Source organism: Microcaecilia unicolor, chromosome 1 (genome assembly GCF_901765095.1).
Source record: "Microcaecilia unicolor chromosome 1, aMicUni1.1, whole genome shotgun sequence".
NCBI lineage: Eukaryota > Metazoa > Chordata > Amphibia > Gymnophiona > Siphonopidae > Microcaecilia > Microcaecilia unicolor.
The window spans coordinates 501,604,198-501,617,587 of record NC_044031.1 but is presented as its reverse complement, the minus strand read 5'-3'; the positions used below and the strand labels follow the sequence as shown (position 1 = coordinate 501,617,587).

The 13,390-nt window shown below is 38.4% G+C and overlaps 1 protein-coding gene across 1 annotated transcript in view; it reads right to left on the bottom strand.

Annotated features, from left to right (window-relative positions):
- CHD7 (chromodomain helicase DNA binding protein 7) overlaps positions 1-13,390 on the bottom strand; it is a 504,651-nt gene that overhangs the window by 96,956 nt on the left and 394,305 nt on the right. The window contains 1 exon segment of the mRNA XM_030214843.1: positions 1,503-1,682. Within this exon segment, the coding sequence (XP_030070703.1) occupies positions 1,503-1,682 (180 nt within the window).

The following is a 13,390-nucleotide window of genomic DNA, read 5'->3' as shown; positions in this document are numbered from 1 at the left end:
CAAACAAAAAAAAGATAGATAGATGTTTTTCTAAAAGTTTTTGTGCTCTGTGCATTTATCTTTTTGGTCCATTTTCGAAAAAAAAAACATGTCCAAGTGAAAAATGCAGAAAATCAAGTCATTGGGATGTAGGAGGAGCCAACATTCTTAGACTGGCCCCACAGACATCCCCAGGAGAGCAATGGGGCATCCTAGGGGACAATGAATTGGACTTCAAATAAATGCTCCCAGCTACACCTCTCATTGTTGCTCTCTTATCTTGTCTGCTGAGCTCCCCCCCCCAAAAAAAACCCAGTACCCCCAACTATATACCACAACAGCCCAAGGAGGCACCTATATGTGGGTACAGTGGGATTTTAGCAAGTTTTGGAGGGCTTAACATTTCCACCACAACTGTAACAGGTAAGGGGAGTAATGGGACTGGATCCACCTGTCTGAAGTGCACTGCACCCACAACTAGACTACTCCCAGAATCTCATGCTGCTCTAATGGACCTGAGTATAACATCTGAGGTTGGCAAGTAATGTTTTTAATCACATTTTTGGGGGTGGGAGGTGGTCAGTGAGCACTGGGGAAGTGTAGGTCATCCATGATTCCCACCAGTGGTCAATCTGGTCATTCAGGGCACCTTTTTGTGCCTTGTTAGAAAAATAGGTCTAGCTCAAAACATCTTCGTTTTAGTCCTGAACAGTTCTGTTTTGTTCCATTACAGCTGAAAAGCATCCAAGAGTTAGGAACGCCCAGATCGCACCCTTAACACCCCCCCCTTGTGATATGAATGCAGATCTGATGGATTTCATAGAAAAACATCTAAAATTTGGTTTTGAAAAATACCAGTTTGGATGTTTTTGTGAGAAAAATGTCCAAATGCATATTTATGCCACTTTTTGAATGTTTTTCTCTTTTGAAAATGAGCCCCAAAGCTATATAGGCAACAAATTCCATTTACTTTGGTCTATAACTTCCTGCCTTTCTATGGAAGGAGCGAGTGTTGGGGACAAGAATGTAACCTGTTATACTTAATCATACACAAAATGATTTTTATCTTGTATATTATATAATCACAATTGTAAAAATGTGAAGGCAAAAATGTTTGAAATTCATTAAATTACGCGGGTTCACTGTGGCCTCTGCCTACCATGTTTGAATCTCTTTTTAACAGAGATGAACATACGACACTATATTCTTTTTAAAAAATGCCAGACATTAACTCAAACATACAGAAACCAGCAACCCTAAACAAAATTATTGAAACAAATGATGCAGCAGCCTTAAAATTTCATTACCAAGTTAATGTAGAATCTCAGTTTGTTGCCCATGTTCACTCCATTCTCTGATTTGCTTTATGATAAATGTTCAAATTCTGCTATCCAGTGCATGGTATGCTCCCAAGTTCTTCATATCATGAGGCACAGTTATTGTCGAACAGGCATGAAGTTACACTAATTTCAACATTTCTATTAGTACAACAAGCACAAATGCAAGTCAGTTTTGCATATCACCTTGGCAAAAGTTGAGCCCTTCCCTTCAGACTCAATGGTTATGGTGTGAGTGCGTCTTAGAAGAATCTGATCAATGTCTTCTTCACAGAATTTGGACCCTTCATCTTCTTCATCCATAAGAGCACCGTAGGCGCCTTTTCGTAGAAGATCTTCTATTTCTTTCTTGGAAAGCTGCTGTACCTATCAAACATTTAAAAAATAAAACAAAATATAACTATCAAACAATAAAAAAAAAAAACAGGGAGAAGGAAGAGATTTTCCACAGCTGATAATTTATCAATTGTGGGCAGAGTACATTGAGGTTTATGAAGGCGTACACACCCACACACACCATTTTTACAGTCAAAATATATAAACTGGAGGACAACAGATTTTTGTTTGACTGTGGAGGGGGGGGGGGGGAGTTTTTTGTATTCTATGAAATCAAGTACTCACTGACAGCTTTTCATTTCATTATTTATTCTTTTCAGTAATCGCTATTTTTAGAAGGAATTGGCAGAAATTTGTTTGGTTTTTTTTGCCACGGGACATTCTAGCACCTTCATTTTCACTTCCAGTGCTCAAAGGCCACCAACAGGTCAAGTTTTCCAGATATCCCTAACAAATGAAAAGATTTTCTTGCCTACTACCTCCATTGTATGCAAATCTCTCTTATGTATATTCGTTACCCTATTCAAACAGGTTTAAATGCTCTTCAATCATCAACAAATATAACATTGAAGAGATAAGTGATTATTTTTGATTGTGGAAATGGAGAGTTGTGATATGCATATAGATTGTGTTTATATAAATGTGTATGATATGTATAAGATTATGATTTAATAAAAAAGAACGTAATGTTTTAGAGAGTCATCAAAATATTTGATATGTAAAATAACAGTATTTAAACCAATTTGAATAGGGTTTATATACTTTAAGAGGGTAATATGGCAGCACCTGTGTGGGACTCAAACTGGGTTTTTAGTGGTGAAGATTATTATACTGTTGATGGGTAAACTGTTTGAATCTTCTTTTCAAGGACCTGTTGTAGATTGGATAGAGTTATTGAAGTTGCATTAAATACACTGGATAGAGTTACTGAAGTTGCATATATAGAATTCCATGCAGCTGCAATGGTGGAGTATTGTAATATGTGAATAATACCTAGAGGTCTGAGATTATACAAAGTCCCTTGGTTCCTTGATGATCCAGATTACATACCTAAGTGGATTAAGTTAATATCGATTTGTTCTTTACATCTCCCGCTTCCAACCAAAGATAAGTTGAACAAAGAGATAGATAAACAGAAATCAGATTTTAATTTAAGTTAGAAGCCATGAAACAAATAGTGCTGCAGGGACAATCTGAGCAACTATATGGGGATCATCAACAACAGGCAGAAAAATATAAAAGTGAAATTTGAGCAAGAAAAAATTGCAAAATATAAAAGAGATGAATTGGATTATACCAAGCGATAAGTGTATCCTGGATGGACTGCAGCAGGCACTCTAGGAGAAATCATAAGACAAAAAGTTGGGGTTTTGAACTCCTCTAGTGACTCATCAGGGGAAGAATGTATTCCCATTAGTGGAGATAGCTCTACAGTGCTAGCACAAGTTTCAGAGGCAGGTCCTTTCATCTTTTTTAGCAGAAACAATGCCATTGAGCATTCCTACAGTAACAGCCAATGCATTGTCAACTTGGCCCAAATGTCGAAACAGGAAAACTTAGCAATTGTATTGAATTTGTCTTCAAAATGTTTAACCCCTAGTTAGGAATCGGTTTTGAATCTTGGCCTATCTTTTGTTCCTACCCAATTCTAAGATGCATTTAAAGGTAGAATATCTATACAGATTATTATTATTTTTTTTTTTTAGAAAACTTCATTTACGGTTACATTTTGGTACACACGATGAAAATAAAGAGGAAGGAATGAACCAGTTGTCTTGCTACATAAATACTGTTTATCATCATCATGGTCTTCTTTGGGAACGTTGGATCCTGTTCTGGATACCTTTCAGAAACTGGTGATGAGCAATTTGTGCAAAGCAGAACAAAGTACGGGGTACACACAATAATTTAACTAAAATACAATGGCAAGCATTGAAAGAATTACAGCAGGATTGTTCAATTGAGATAGGGCAGACAAGGGTAGGGGGGTAGTAGTTCTGGATAAGCAAGATTATGTTCAGGAATCATGGACACAACTTGGGGACCAGGAATTTTATTTACAACTTGTGGGTTTTCCATGAAAGATTACCAACAGGTGGTATACCAGAGGGTAAAGGAGGCAGTTGATCAAGACATATTGTCTTACCATGGAATTCAAATATGTGCATAAACCTGATCCTCAGGTTCCTTTTATATTTTTATACCAAAGATCCATAAAAACATGCAGAAACCCCCTGACCGTCTTTATCGTGTCAGGACAGGATTCTATATTTGAACCTTTATCACAGTATTTACATTTTCATCTGCAACCAGCAGTATTCCAAGATCTCATCATATGTAAAGGATCCTCAGAATTTGATAATTTAGAGCAATTGGTTATTCCTCCACAGCAGATTATTATTTTCGTAACATTAGATACACCAGCGTTAATGTACCACAAGATTCAGTATTACGAATTGTTAATGATCTTCTGTTGACTGTGAATATTTCAGGATACAGCTGTTGAATGATCTGGCTGAAATGGTTATTAAAAAGAATTACTTATTTTCCAAGAAAAATTATTTTTACAGATAAAGGGAGTTACCATGGTGGCATGCCTCTATATGGCGCGAATGGAAGATTTGTTTATCAAACCCCTTACTTAGAGCATATAATATCATGGAAACGTTTTATAGCCGATATCTTTTTGATATGGTCAGCGGATACGTGATGAAAATATAAAATTCACTAGCCATGTATGTACTCATCAAGTAGAATTTTTGGATATTTCAATTCGGTATAAGGCAGGTCAATTGAACACTCAAACGTTCAGGAAACCCACTTATAGGAATGCTGTTTTACATAATAGCCATCTAAAAAAATGGAAAAACAGCATCCCAGTGGGTCAGCTTATGTATTTGAAGAAATTATGCTCTCAGGAACATCAATATAGGGAATAGGCAGGCAATATATACAGAAAATTTTGTAACAGAGGTTATCCCAAGTGTATAGGCATGTTACTAATGCTCAGAGATGTCAGTTACTCTGTACATCAAATAAACAAGTGGATTCAAGAATGGCGTGTTTTACCATATTATTCAGAGTTTCAAGACATACAGGAATCAATTAGGAGACACTGCTCATTGTTATCTTATCATACTGGGTTTGATAGGGCACAGGCAGGCAATATGAATAGATGATTTCGTAATAGAGCTTACCCCAATAAAGTAGTGAAGCAAGCATATAAGCATGTCACCAGTGCTCAGAGATGTTGGTTACTCTGTACATTGAATAAACAAGTGGCTTCAAGAATGACATGTGTTTTACTATATTATTCACAGGTTCAAGAGATAAAGGAATCAATTAGGAGACACTGGCCATTGTTACCTTTTCATGCTGGGTTTGAAACATTCCCAAGATTTTCATATACTCGATTTAATTTGGGAGAAGTATTTAGCAGACAAAGGGATATTTCAAATGAAGTTACATCTTTGGGAAGCCATACAAGTTGTAACTGTTGTGCGCATTGTAAATATGCTTTAGTTACAGATATCTGAATATTTTGTTTTAAAATCAATTACCAATTGTGACACAGATCAAGTGGTATATGGTATTCAATGCCCTTGTGCATATTGGTATATAGGGGACACAATATGGGATATTGTCACCCCCAAAAGGATTGAATAAGGAATTAGATTGGAGTCTGCTATTGGCTAATTCAAATTGAATTCTGTGTGATAAAAGAGGGGACTTTATCTGTTGGTAGAGGAACTTTTCATACTGCGCATGTGTTGGCGTCTTTTGGTAGCAGACACCATAGTGGAAGCAGTATGAGTCCAACTCAGGTATGGCTGCTCTTAGGAGAATCTAGAGGTTATTTTTAAAGTGAGAATTTTGTATGCAGAATTGTGATTAATTGTATTATTACTACAGTGTGGTCTCCTGATAATGCTTTAGTGAAACATGGCCAATGTTGAGACCATGTAAGACTGTGTAATTGTGGAACAGTAATGAACATATTACATGGAATCGTTAGCAATCTTATTTTCTTCAAGAGTTTTTAGTGGAGTTAAAATTTTCAAGATTTACAAGTATCAGAATCTCAAGAACTGAATATCATCATTTGAGTAGTAGAATCATGCTAAAAGGAACTTTTATTAATTGTGTGATGCAAGGATATTATGTCTGAAAATCAGCGTTCCTTTTAGGCATTCGGATAAAATGGGAGTTGGAAGCAATCTTGAGATATTTTGTGTTGTATGGAAGGACTTTCTAACATCTGAACTTTGAGAGAGAGATACAAATTCCAGCAAAGGACATTTAAAAGATAAGTGATTTTATATATTTTTGATTGTGGAAATGGGGAGATTTGTGATATGCATATAAATTGTGTTTATATAAATGTGTATTTGTATAAGATTATAATTTAATAAAACAACAAATTTAATGTTTTAGAAAGTCATCAAAATATGTTTGATATGCATATTCATTAGGGATATCCTGGAAACCTAATGTTTCGGCCATCATTTTTTTTTTTAACTTACTCAAACTAACACCTGCAGTTCAGAGAGAATTTTTTTTTTTTTTGTGGCAGGGGAAACTAAGAATGAGAAATAGATTGACAAGAGCTGTTCAATCATAGCATGGGGCAATTTCAAACCTTACACTAATTTTAAAAGAGAATGCTAATTATAAAAAGGGCACGTTTTCACTATGAAACTGCTCATACACACGTTAATTTGCTTCTATAGGAAGAGGAACTAGTTCTGTATAAACTTACGTGTATTCTTTTGAAACTGCAAAAATATGTAATACTAGTGAAAAAGGTCCGTTTCTGACAGAAATGAAACGGGCGCTAGCAAGGTTTTCCTTGGAGTGTGTATGTTTGAGAGAGTGTGTGTGAGATTGACTGTGTGAGAGAGAGTGAATGTGCAAGTGTGTGTGTGTGTGTGTGTGACAGAGAGAGAGAGAGACTGGGTGCGAGTGTGTCTGTGAGAGGGATTGTGTGTGTGTGAGAATCAGAGTGTGTGCCAGGGGCCCCCCCTCCTCCCTCCGAGTTCCAGGGTCATCCCCCCTCCCTCCCTCCGAGTTCCAGGGTCATCCCCCCTCCCTCCGAGTTCCAGGGTCCCTTCCAGTTTCAGGGTTCCCCCCCAGCCTCCCTCATAATTTGAGGGTCCCCACCCTCCCAGTTCCAGGGTCACCTTCCCTCCCTCCCAGTTCCATGGCCCCCCTCCCAGTTCAAGGGTCCCTCCCCCTCCCTCCCAGTTCAACGGTCCTGTCCCCTCCCTTCCTCCCTCCGGGGTGCTGGGGGGGGGGGGTTGCTATTTGCTGTCAACCTAAGGAGAGACTGCTTCTGGTGTCCAGCAGCTAAGTCCTTTTGTGACCCACAGGCAGCTGGAGCTCCCTCATACTCTGACACACATTGACAGGCAACGGCGGGGCTGTCGCAGCCACGGGCACTTACCTGGAAAAAGTTTGTATTGTTGACAAATGATCTGACAATACAGAGTTTAAAATTGCTGTTTCTACCAGGTAGAATATTTTTTAAAGCTGTTTTAGTTTTATTTAATTTAGATTTCATGATATTCATATGTACAGATGGGTAGCTTTCAAATAAATTAAAAAGGTGTGCAGTAAGAAAACAAAAACCTTTTGTCCTTTACCTTTTAAGGCGCAGTTTATCCAGTAGAAACAGCTTTAGACGTTCTGTCCTCCGACAGCCTCACACTAGTTTATAACGTGATCCTAAAATGTGTGTAATGCTTTTACTGTTATTCTCAGTCTAAGGACTATCATTGCTGCACTTTCTCACTGCAAAGATACATGAGCAATGCACTGTGGGTAATGTAGTTCACAGGCAGTGCAACCACACTTGCTTGGCTGTGTAAGAACTGTTACCACTGGTCGTGAGGCTGCCCAGACCTCCGCCCAGACCTCCTCCCTCTCTCTGCCAAGCTTGGCTCTTTTGTCTTCCTGCTATCATTTCCTGGTCATTCTCACTACCTATGTCCTGGGAGGTCAGCCAGGTATGACCTTTTCCCCCCAATCGAGAGCCGTCCTCTAGGGCCACTCCTTGTTACCCGATGGCAGACTCTGTCCCCGTTGGTCTCTATCTGCTCCTCCCTGAGCCTGTGTGAAGCCTCAACACCTCTTTGTCCTTTCAGCCATGAGGCATTCCAACACCATCTAGCCAGAGACATGGAGCATGGATCATCTCATTCCAGACAGCTCCGTCCTGCTGAAACTCCCTGTAACGAACCTGATTTTTTTTACCTTGAAAATATCTCCTCTCTAATGAGATATTGCACATTCCAGTCACCCAGCTTTGGACCATTTCTACCTGTTCATCTATCCTTCCCCCTTGCAATATACCTACTTCTCTTCAGATCTCCACCCCTAACAGCTCTCAGATTAAGGAGTCTCTGTGTCCTGGAGCAGCACCTCAGAACATCTATCTGTGAGTAAATTATCTGTGATTTATTCAATAAAAGAGACTTCATAAAAATAATAGAGACTTCGGGTGATTGGTGTGCCAAGGTTATACTCCAAGATATCGGGGCCTCTAGTTATCAAGCCCCAAGAGTCTTGAACAGACGTGCTTCAGATGGAAGAAGAAAAAAAACAAAAACGACAATGTGGATCAGCAGCTCCTAGGTGTGCTTGGTTTTGAGTGTATGGGAATGATGGCTGTGTTGGGGAGTGGAAACAGATTAACCAATAAGCTTCCTTGCTTACAGTGTAGTTGATTGGGTCACTTTCACTCGTATGTAGTAATCATCCTGCTGCATGGCCAGAGTCGGAGAGGAGGGGGGGTGCGGCAGAACGGTGAACGAGTGGCTGCAGGAGGGTGGGTGAGGGGGACTGTGGGCGGGGGGACGGGCTGCAGCAGCAATTTTGTTTGGTTTTGAGTGCTTGGGAATGACGGCAGCGTGGAGCGGAAACAGAGATTAACCAATGGGCTTCCTTGATTCGTTGAGTGTCAGTGCTCCGCCCTCGACGTCATGACTTTTGACGCAAGGGCGGGGCAGACACTCATGGGCAAACCGGATATCTATGCCACTTCAAGTTTCCGGCTTGAGACTTCATTAGTACGTTGGAAGTGCGTTTTATATATAAAGATGTGTTAAGTGCCAATCACAAACCAATCCCACTCACAGAAAGCTTACCCTATATATGTATAAAACCATGTTACTTATCTGTAGCAGGTTTCCTCTGTGGACAAGCAAGATACAAGTCCTTACAAAGTGGGTGGTATCACTAATAGAAGCTTTTAAATAGGATCACTGAATATGCACACCATTTTCTGTCTGCTGCTGTTGTGACAGACCATTCAGCCCATTTTTAAAGCTTATAATAGAATACAACTTCACAGGGAGATAGGGGGTGGGGTGTATATGAGGACTTGTATCCTTCTGTCCATGGAGAACACCTGCTAAAGTAAGTAATTTGGCATTTTTCTACAAATCGGATAGCAAGAATTCACAGCATAGTAATTCCTAGCTTCAAGCTGCCTTCAACAATAAAAAGGGAAAACGCTAAAACTAATGGCACTGCAATAGGCAGATACCAACTTTGAGTATCTTGTCTTTTTTTTGTTGATGTTGTTAAAAACAGCCTAAATGAAAGAACTAGGCCTAGGAGGCTGGAGTTAGATTCTAATACCCAAAGAAATTCTGGAAGACCAACTAACCAAACCTACTGTCAACGTTGGAAGCCCTGTTCCATGCAGTAGTGGGATATGAGTGTATGAACAGATGACCATGTGCAGCTCTGCAAATCTCCATAAAGGGTAGCCTCAAGTGGGCTACTGATATATCCATAGCTCTGACATTATGAACTGCGGCATGACTATAAGAAGAGTGTGTTTGCCAACAGCAAACCCCATCCTGTTAGGGTAAAAAGAACAACTGCTCGGTGGACTTTAAGGGCTCTAGTGTGCTCCAGACAGAAGGCCAATGCTCTCTTGAAACCTAAAATGTGAAGTGCATTTTCATCTTTGTGGGCATGAAGCCTAGGAAAAATATTGGCAGGCTGATTGACTGGCTAAGATGGACTCCAACAGTACCTTTCGAAGAACTTTGGATGAGCATGCAAAACCACTCTGTTGTAAATTTTGTGAAAGATGATTAGCTACTAGAGCCTGCAGCTGAAGTAGCCAACAAAACCAAGACCATCCAGGTTAGGTACTTCAGATGACTAGTGCTGAGTGGCTCAAAAGGAGTTTTAATTAACTGGATTAATATTGAACACAGCAAGCAGCTTCACGTAAGGTGTCAACAGAAGCAAGTGCCACATAAAGAGAACAAAGTGAATTGGGCTTTTCTACATGACAATGACAGGCACCAATTGTAATGTGTATTCCGAGTTGGTTTTTAAACCTTACAGAGGCAGAAGGTATTTGAAGCAGTTTCTGTGTGGAGTAGGAAAGAAAACTAGGGCCTTATTGGTCACAACAGAAAGGAAATCATTTTCATTTAAAAATATATGACCTCCTAGCAGAATCTCATTTGAAAGCCAAATGAACTGACTTCCTTCTCTAAACCTACCAGTGTATGTTACCTCTCAACAGCCAAGCTGAGAGAGTTAAGGACTCCGTCACCTGTTCATCTGGAGACCACACACGTGGTTGTAAAAGTCAACTCAGTTTTCCTGCCAGGTATTTGGCTCTGAGGGTCATCATGAGAGAAATGGCTCAGTTCTGCATCCTGATCAGAAACCAGCAACAAACAGACCGCTTGTAGTAAAAATGTTCTTTATTACAATAAATGCCTGACGTGGCCATGTTTTGCCTTAACGGCTGCGTCAGGGGCTTAATCACACACTGTTAGGCGAAACAAACATCAAAAAGACTTTCAACAAATAAATCATATTAAAATATATTAAAACTCACATCAAATCAACATATATATTAACTAATAAAATCAAATTAAAATTTATCTCACACTTGCAAGCTTTGTGACATGTTGGTGAACAGACATTTACAATTCATTAAACCATTCAAAATGTAGAATACATGCAAAAGTGTTCAATTAAAACCCAGGTGGATCAAAGAGAGCATGCCATTACTGAGGTGCATTTCCAAACAAATACGATACTTCAAAAACAATTCTTATATACACAATAAAACGGAACCAACAGATCATGCTTGTGTCAGGAGTGTCAAAAGAATAATCGTGAGATCTTATTGGAAAGTAACTATTCAAATGGGACACATACCTATTAAGGGTTACCACAACACTTCCCCTTAGAGGAATTACACCCAAGACTTCCTATTGTAAAAATCAGACATTACCAGCTTAAAAAGTACTCTAATTAGAAAGCAAATCAAAAAACAATGTGTATTTACCAAACCAGTGTATTTACTTAGATCAGCTCTTACTTGACAACAACAAGCCTTTGCTCTGTGGCAGCTTCTCAGCATCTCTCACAGTGGAAATGCCATGCTTTAGTCAGAACTCATTAAATACAGGCAGAGGAATCACATGACTAACTGATTCATAAAAACAAAATAAAATGGCCAAACCTATGTTTAAATGGCTATAAAAATAAAAACAATTACATCAAACAGTTCAAAATGGATAGCTAAAAATATATTGTATTCATTTTTGGCTAGTCTGTAAAAATGGTGTGTAATTAAAAAAACGGCCAACATTAAAAATACAAAATGTTAAAACAAATATATTTTCAGAATCTACACACTGTGCCCATCCAAATTTAATAATTATTTAACAAAAACACTGCTGAAATCACAAGAAATAACATTACATTATGAGTTCCAGCAGCCATATTTTGTGCATTTCAGTGACAATTCTGACATCACTGAAAGCGAGGAAGTCTCTAGGAAGCACTAACACTGTATAATATCTGATGTATCTTTAAATAACTCGCAGAATAAAACCACAATTTTTTAAAAGACCGAATGTATCATTCGAATCATTATACCCTCCCAGATTCATTATTTAAGGAATAAAAACGCTGCTGGAAATGCTGAAAATAATTTGAATAATCAAAAGAATGCAATGCGTCCCAGTGGTCACCTTTAATATACTTAAATGATGATTTTACGTCATTGAAATGAGGGAAATGTCTTGGATGCTCCACTAAAATACTTAAAACATTAATCAAATATCTTCTGATATATATTGATAATAATTATAGCAGCATAAAATACTATGTAAAACTTTTTCATTCCTAATACAAATGTTTAATGAATTTAGGGGGTCTTTTACTAAAGCTTAGCTTGAGATGTCTGCAGCAGGGCCCATTTTATTCCTATGAGCCTTGCAGCAGATAACTCGAGCTAAGCTCTAGTAAAAGACCCCCTTACATAGTTAGTAGAATACAATAATATAGCATAAACTACTATTTCAAACTTTTTCATTTCTAATGCAAATACATAATATTACAAAATATAATCATATATTAATCAAAAAATAAACGTTAAAAAACTGAGGTAATTAAAAAACACCAAAGTGTCTCTTTTGATTTAGAAAAAGACTGACAAATCAGACTCCTGGTTGAGACCATATAGTATTACAGTATTAAATCTGAATATGAATCTTTGCTCTTCCTGTAGTAACAATTTTTCTGTATCTCCACTTCTCCAATGAGATATGATTTTTCATAATACAACAAAATGCAATTCATCAAATTTGTAATCCTTCATCATCATATGTTCAGCCAATGGCTTTTCAACAACTTTTCTTTTCATTGCACTCCTGTGCTCAATGATCTGCTTGTTAAATGCTTTCTGTTTTGCATGAACAAATCACAAGGTATGTTCAGTTTTGCAATTTGAATAATGCCTTAGGTCATAATTCTCCCCACTAATGGGGTGTTTAAAAGCTTTTTATTTTAAGATTCACATAACACACTGAACCAATTGCTTCTGTAGCTGTATTCAAGTACAAACAGAAAAGAAGACCTTATTAGGCACTAGAATGTGGGACCACCTTTTTCTCAGGGATCGCTCCTCGATAAAGTTTGAATATGATGCACAAAGGGCTTTTGTGCGTCCCTTTGGTGTGACGCCTCACACGCAGGCTGCCTATTGTGGGAGGTGCTTGCTGGTGTCACCAACCGTTTGCCAGGTTTAAAACTGTTGTGGAAGATGGTAGATGATGGCTGAAGAAAGCCTTCACCAAGAGCAGGCTACAATGAAGTTCGGAGCTCAGCAACTCTAATAAGAGTGTAGGCTGCTGTAAAAGTGGGAGCTCAACAGTTTTAAAGCAAGTGCAGGCTTACAGTGAGACTGGGAGCTCAGCAGTATGATGTATCATACGATATAATATACAGACATACAATCTTATCCATAGATTTTAGGCTGAGTGTTCAACAATTATTATTATTAGTTACATTTGTATCCCACATTTTCCCACCTTTTGTAGGCTCAATGTGGTCTTACATATAACCGTTAACTGTGCTAGCCAATTACAGTTTGAATAAATACATAGTATGAATGAATACTATGTATAATGAGGTATATGTATGGTAGGGAACAGTTGGAGGGAACTTAAAGAGGGAAAGGGGAAGAAGAGTCAGGTAATGTCCGTTGCAGTCTTTGGTTATGTTGTGTCGCAAGTGACTGGTATTTTTATGTTGGGCCAGTGGGGTATGCTCTTCTGAACAGGTCTGTCTTTAGTGCTTTCTGAAAATTTAGGTGGTTGAGTGTAATTTTTACTGCTTTTGGCAATGCGTTCAATAGTTGTGCGTTTAGGTAGGAAAAGATGGTTGCATAGGTGGATTTGTATTTGAGTCCT